Here is a 7263-nt window from a genome sequence, read left to right on the forward strand (position 1 = left end):
AGCATCTCTCCCGTGCTTTGCCGATGTGGGATTCGCCTAGGGTGTTACATACACCCCACCATTGGGGACTCAGCGTCCTCGCTGAGGTTTGCCCCACCATCGCTCAAGAGGACACGCGGAGCCGCTCTGATACCACAATGTCATGACCCAACCCAGACCTGGCAAGATATTGTCCGCTTTAGGCCTTAACAAGGCCCGCACGGATTTGTTCTTGGGGCGCCCATACACCCCAAAACACGTCTTGCCAATTAAGGTGTGGATCACCCCTTATAAACCCAGCATCTCTCCCGTGCTTTGCCGATGTGGGATTCGCCTAGGGTGTTACATACACCCCCCCTTGAGGACTCAGCGTCCTCGCTGAGGTTTGCCCCACCATCGCTCAAGAGGACACGCGGAGCCGCTCTGATACCACAATGTCATGACCCAACCCAGACCTGGCAAGATATTATCCGCTTTGGGCCTTAACAAGGCCCGCACGGATTTGTTCTTGGGGCGCCCATACACCCCAAAACGCGTCTTGCCAATTAAGGTGTGGATCACCCCTTATAAACCCAACATCTCTCCCGTGCTTTGCCGATGTGGGATTTGCCTAGGGTGTTACATACACCCCCCCTTGGGGACTCAGCGTCCTCGCTGAGGTTTGCCCCACCATCGCTCTAGAGGACACGCGGAGCCGCTCTGATACCACAATGTCATGACCCAACCTAGACCTGGCAAGATATTGTCCGCTTTGGGCCTTAACAAGGCCCGCACTGATTTGTTCTTGGGGCGCCCATACACCCCAAAACGCGTCTTGCCAATTAAGGTGTGGATCACCCCTTATAAACCCAGCATCTCTCCCATACTTTGCCGATGTGGGATTCGCCTAGGGTGTTACATACACCCCCCATTGGGGACTCAGCGTCCTCGCTGAGGTTTGCCCCACCATCACTAAAGAGGACACGCGGAGCCGCTCTGATACCACAATGTCATGACCCAATCCAGACCTGGCAAGATATTGTCCGCTTTGGGCCTTAACAAGGTCCGCACGGATTTGTTCTTGGGGCGCCCATACACCCCAAAACGCGTCTTGCCAATTAAGGTGAGGATCACCCCTCATAAACCCAGCATCTCTCCCGTGCTTTGCCGATGTGGGATTCGCCTAGGGTGTTACATACACCCCCCCTTGAGGACTCAGCGTCCTCGCTGAGGTTTGCCCCACCATCGCTCAAGAGGACACGCGGAGCCGCTCTGATACCACAATGTCATGACCCAACCCAGACCTGGCAAGATATTATCCGCTTTGGGCCTTAACAAGGCCCGCACGGATTTGTTCTTGGGGCGCCCATACACCCCAAAACGCGTCTTGCCAATTAAGGTGTGGATCACCTCTTATAAACCCAACATCTCTCCCGTGCTTTGCCGATGTGGGATTTGCCTAGGGTGTTACATACACCCCCCCTTGGGGACTCAGCGTCCTCGCTGAGGTTTGCCCCACCATCGCTCTAGAGGACACGCGGAGCCGCTCTGATACCACAATGTCATGACCCAACCCAGACCTGGCAAGATATTGTCCGCTTTGGGCCTTAACAAGGCCCGCACTGATTTGTTCTTGGGGCGCCCATACACCCCAAAACGCGGCTTGCCAATTAAGGTGTGGATCACCCCTTATAAACCCAGCATCTCTCCCGTGCTTTGCCGATGTGGGATTCGCCTAGGGTGTTACATACACCCCCCCTTGGGGACTCCGCGTCCTCGCTGAGCTTTGCCCCACCATCACTCAAGAGGACACGCGGAGCCGCTCTGATACCACAATGTCATGACCCAATCCAGACCTGGCAAGATATTGTCCGCTTTGGGCCTTAACTAGGTGCGCACGGATTTGTTCTTGGGGCGCCCATACACCCCAAAACGCGTCTTGCCAATTAAGGTGAGGATCACCCCTTATAAACCCAGCATCTCTCCCGTGCTTTGCCGATGTGGGATTCGCCTAAGGTGTTACAATTTGCTCCTCGATTATCAATTCTCGGGGCCCTCCCAGAGCGAGATTGGTCTCTCCCCTCATCTGTATGCTCTCCTGGGATCCAGACTGCATTCCTATGGGGATTCACCCCATAAGGTTGCTCCACTAACGAGGGAATCTCATCGGTTCTGCGTATCCGATGGCTAGGCTCTGCAATGGCCTCATATCTCACTGCGGCGGTCTCATGCTCCCTTCTCCGATCATCTCTCAGCTCATGCAATATAGCTGTGAGATTCTCCACTTGCTTCTCTATCCGCTCCATTCATTCTTGCATCATTCTCTCTCTAGCCTCGTTTGCTATCTCTTGGAGAGTTATTGTCTCACCAATTTCATTGTCGCCCTCTAGGGTGTCCTTTCTTGTCACATCTATCACCAATCGCTTGCTGCTCCTCTGATGATTAGTAACTTGGTGGTAGCTTTTTATCCAGCTCCCCACAGACGGTGCCAAAATATTGATGCTGAAATATGGTCTCCTTTTGTCCGACCAGATTGTTCCACCAACGCTCGTGTTGACAACGGAGAAGAGGCTGCACTCTCCCTGTTCTAGTGATTGCCTAAGCTGCCAAATCACTCTTTCTCTTCTATCCAAACCTGCGTTCACAGAAACAAGTCAGAGACGCCGATGGTTTTGCCGGCATAAACCCTCCGATGCTCAAGTCAGTACAAGGTGTTTATGGGAAAACAATGTGGCTTAAGTCGAATAAACTCACTGTAATATTTTCAACTCAATGTGTATCCAAGATCTATATAGAATAAATTCTAGTTTCAATTTGGCAGAGTTTTCCCTTCTCTCCTTATTTTTTCGTCCCCTACTTCCTTGGTTTCTTGGCCTTTTATAGGCAATCATTCCACGTTTTTGGTTATTCTTCATGCCCCCCATTTTAGGGTGATGACAGACCTTCACAGATCTCCCACCATCGAATCGTGGGTAAACGTGGGATATCATGCTCTCCCTAGCGGCTTGGGGCATTGCGAAACTGTCGTGAGTTCGTGAGATCATGTCCTTTTTCTTCGGGTGATAAATATCTAGTCGGTACGCACCTTTAGTCGGTACTCATTTATAGTTGGCATATACCCCATACAAGATGTATTACCAGGACTCTGCTCGTGCCGTTCAGCTGAGGAGATTCGCCCTAGGGTGAGGGTGAGGGTGAGAAGATAGCTGAGCTGGTGCTTTTCATTACTCAACAATATCAATAAATTTCAAAGAGAAAGTTTTACTTTGAAATTTGCCTAAATTTTACATAAAGAACTCTGCCAGCAAAAAATAAGAAATCTTCACACTCAAGACAGTCTTCTTCTGTATAGAAATTTTGAGATAGAAACTAAGAAATGGCAAAAATTATTAGCTTAAGTTACCGCTCTATACGCGCGTTCTTGACTATGAAAGCCCAAAAAAAAATTGATAGATTACATATACCATTTTCCATCGACTTGTGGCAGATTATAACTTATAACCAACATCAATCTATAAGCAACTGCTGCCAAAATCTCCTTCACTGAAAAATAGAATAATAAAGCATCGATAGCATCTTGCTTCAGACTGTGTGAGCTGCTTGGATTACATTCAAGTCCAGATTTTTAAGCCTCACGACTGATTCGACATGTCCTCTCAATGTGTGTATCTCTCCGAGTCTGTAATATTCAAGGTTCATGTTAGCAACAGGATTAATGGTTAAAAACTTTTCATATCAAAGCACTAAGCTAAAGCTTATAAATATTTCAGGCGTTTGTACCTGGCAATTTCAGCACGCCGTCTGGCTTGCTCAGCGATCAAAGAGGGACGTGATTTTCTGCCATTGAACTCCAAGTCTGTACCTATTAAACCCTGAAGACTTCTGTGAGACAGAATCCACTGAGCTGCCCTATCTTCCTTCCCATAATCTTTCTTGGAAGTAAATGCAGTCTGTAGAAACCCAAAAATAAATAGGAACCATTAAAAAGAAAAAATTCAAGTATTGGCTTGATCCTAGCAGAGATAAATGATAAATCCAACTGCATATGCAACAATGCTCTGACCTTTCTATCAAATACGAGATTCCAGGCTTCTCCACTTAAGGCATAGCGAACAATGAACTTAATGACGTCCAATGGTATATAAAAAACGAAGCTGTATAACCATATGACACCGGCCCATCCCCATCCAACGCCACTAATATAAGCAAAGCTAATATGTGCATAGACGGCAATTAAGGTAGCCACCTGGATGTGAAGAAAATTAATATGAGAAAATAACTACAAATACACAAAACAAGTTGATCTCAAAATAGAAGCTGCTCTTGCGAAATTTGTACCAGTTGAGCCACCACAAATGCACACATCAACAGAGCTCCAGGCCTCTCTAAAAATGACCAACTCTGACTTCTTGTAACAAATATGAGAGCTTGGCTTATGATGCTGACTTGAAGATATAAAGCAGATGAAACTTCCTCAGAATTGCTGGATAAGGACTTTACATGAAAGTGTGTCTGTGCGCATCAATTGCAGAAAACACGATCAGTATATCTTAATCGCATCTATAGAAAAAATATTAGGATGCAGGATTAATAAGTTTCATACCTCAAAGAAATCGGTATCAACTACAACCCAGTAAAACAGGACAGTAACCAAAGCAAGATAGGTGCCAATGACAATGCCAGTGGCAAATATCTCATTGAGCTTCCAACTGTCTGGCCTCGGAGAGGGCTTTACTCGATCTTTGGAAATAGTCATGATGGTCCCTAGTTGCAAATACACAAAAGACACCATTGACTACCCATTTCAAGAAAAGTAACTTAGTTTATTTTTTCTATTTTAAGCTGGACACTAGCAGGTCACTATACACTGTCATCGAACTTTGAGATCATTGAGAAAAAGGGAGAAAGGCATCAAAGGCTGAAACATTACCATCATTAAGTATTGCTATTATCAGAACCATGAAAGGTGGGAAGTCATATTCCCATATCAATGCTAAAAGTACGAAACCAAGCTGCATGAGGATCAGATAAAAAATTATTTAAAAGCTAAATAAAATCATTATTAAATAACCTATTACATTAAGATCATGAAAATGAACAAAGCATTAAACATTCGAGAAATTCTGCTTACCACGATACGTATAGTTATGGAGACAGCATATATCTGCATTTTCATTAAAGCAAGTCAGCTTTGTTTTCAAGAAGAAGAAAAATAAGAAGAGAAACTTGGATGGTTCATATAAATGGTTTTTGAATGAATTATAATGTTGGTGCATCTCTTATCTTAGCCTAAATTTTGATGCTGTCTATCATGGATGCACACAGAAACCCCATTTTACTACAGATCTAATTCTTTGAATTTGAGTAAAGAAGAAAAGGTTGATAATATTTTTATAATAAAAAAAGGTTGATACTGAACTGTGTAATTCTTCATTCTTTGGAATATGGCCCTGCTAGTCAACACAGCACTGATGATCACGCTTAAGCCAGGCTCGGTTAAAACTATGTCAGCAGCACCCCTTGCAGCATCTGTAGCATCTGCTACTGCTATTCCAATATCTGCTTTCTTCAGAGCAGGTGCATCATTCACACCATCTCCAGTCATTCCAACCACATGCTTCTTCTCTTGTAAAATCTTTACTATTTCATATTTATGCTCTGAAAGTTGCAAAGCAATGGTTATTTATCAGGGGACGGGAACACGGAGCCATAAATATGGAATACATATTTGTAGCTGTCATTGTACGGGATCTAATCTGGAAAATACTAAATTCATTCGTAATTAAGAACTAAATATAAATGAATCAAGTAGCATCCGAAGTTACTGTGTAAAAAAAAAAAATTTTCGTGACAACGTTAATCTGATTCGTACCAGGAAAAACCCCAGCGAAGCCATCTGCCTTTTCAATGAGCTCATCCACTGGAAGAGCTTCATTTTCATCTTTGTCACGACCCAACAACGATGAAGAGGGGTACATATTTGTCGCCATACCAAGTCGCCTGCCAGTCTCCTTAGCAATTGCCAACTGGTCACCTATATGAGCACATAAATAGCTCATTACTTGAGTATTGCATTCAACACAGAGAATAGCATCTCTTCCATGGACCAACTTTGGTTATGATGTCTAAATATACAAACCCTGTAAAATCTTAGAAGAGCAGTTACCTGTAATCATTTTAACGCAAACTCCAAGGTTAAGTGCTCTACGGATGGTGTCAACGCTGTCATGTCTTGGAGGATCAAACAAGGGCAATAACCCACAAAATGTCCAAGGTCCCCCAGGACTCTCCTTAGTCATTTCAGGAACTTCCTGTGCAGGATGATTATGTAAAGTTGATGAATGTGTTTAAAGAAAGTACAAGACATGAACAAGCTACTGCATTTTCACCGTTGGTATGTTTGTTCAACGGTAATTTCCTTTTTCAGTTCCTTTGTGTTTGATGCAACCATCAGCTTAATGTAAAAAAAAAAAAGGAAACAAAAAAGTAAGATACCAAAGATGTTCAACCTGAATAGCAACTGCAAGAGATCGAAAGCCTCTTTCAGCAAATTTGTCAATAATGGTGTGGACTTTTACAGCAATCTCTTTTTTCTCTTTGCACAAATTTAGGATCTGTTTTTTTAAGGAAAATGTATGAATGTATAAGTTTATAATATCAAAAGCCAGGCAATCTGAAAGTACAGAGTAAATTATTTTCGCAAGTATAGATACCTGTTCAGGGGCTCCTTTGCTGGCGCGATACCAATTACCATCAGAATCAATATATGTGATTGCAGTACGCTTGTCCACAGGATTGAATGGCAGAAAATGCACTTCTTTAATGTTTGCACGTGCCTGCAGTCACAATTGTACTTTTAGTTGTTTATGCAAAAGCGTACAGCAAACAAAATACTGGACGTACAAAATTTCTGTATTAAAGTAAAAATTTGTTCTAGATTTACCTCCTTCGGATCAGCGAGCATATTAATAATGGCAGCATCGATAGCATCCTGATTTTCCAGTCTTGCAGCTCTTGCTGCAAGCAGAACTATCATGTCTTTGTCCATATTTCTGTTAAAAACCTGCGGAAGTTATTAATTTGACATTAGTCTCTTCCAGATTAAAAATGCAATGGGCATGAAGTCAACTCACATACCTCTATAAGGTTCCGGTCAACAGTGAGTCGATTCAAAGTAAGAGTTCCAGTTTTGTCACTGCAGAGTACATCCATTCCGGCCATTTCTTCAATTGCTGTCATTCTTTTTGTAATGGCACCCTAGAAAATAAGGGTAACAAGAAGTATATAAATTTTCAAAAGCTGTCA

The 7263-nt window shown here is 43.5% G+C and overlaps 1 protein-coding gene across 3 annotated transcripts in view; it reads right to left on the reverse strand.

The window, feature by feature from the left end:
- Positions 1–3279: 3279 nt before the first annotated feature.
- The window catches only part of LOC18035739 (ATPase 10, plasma membrane-type), a 9877-nt gene continuing 5893 nt past the window's right edge, over positions 3280–7263 (reverse strand). For 2 of the 3 annotated variants that reach the window (XM_006426759.2, XM_024181017.1), the window contains exons 9-22: positions 7096–7215; positions 6902–7021; positions 6672–6794; positions 6468–6572; positions 6125–6269; positions 5831–5992; positions 5378–5616; positions 5090–5122; positions 4889–4970; positions 4562–4722; positions 4297–4470; positions 4022–4204; positions 3739–3908; positions 3280–3637 (exon numbers count right to left, since the gene is read on the reverse strand). In XM_006426759.2, the coding sequence (XP_006426822.2) occupies positions 3541–3637; positions 3739–3908; positions 4022–4204; positions 4297–4470; positions 4562–4722; positions 4889–4970; positions 5090–5122; positions 5378–5616; positions 5831–5992; positions 6125–6269; positions 6468–6572; positions 6672–6794; positions 6902–7021; positions 7096–7215 (1914 nt within the window). In that variant the 3' untranslated portion in view covers positions 3280–3540. The remainder of the gene's footprint in view (positions 3638–3738; positions 3909–4021; positions 4205–4296; positions 4471–4561; positions 4723–4888; positions 4971–5089; positions 5123–5377; positions 5617–5830; positions 5993–6124; positions 6270–6467; positions 6573–6671; positions 6795–6901; positions 7022–7095; positions 7216–7263) is intronic. The other variant, XM_024181018.1, reaches the window with a different exon arrangement.

Source organism: Citrus clementina, unplaced genomic scaffold (assembly GCF_000493195.1).
Source record: "Citrus clementina cultivar Clemenules unplaced genomic scaffold, Citrus_clementina_v1.0 scaffold_7, whole genome shotgun sequence".
NCBI lineage: Eukaryota > Viridiplantae > Streptophyta > Magnoliopsida > Sapindales > Rutaceae > Citrus > Citrus x clementina.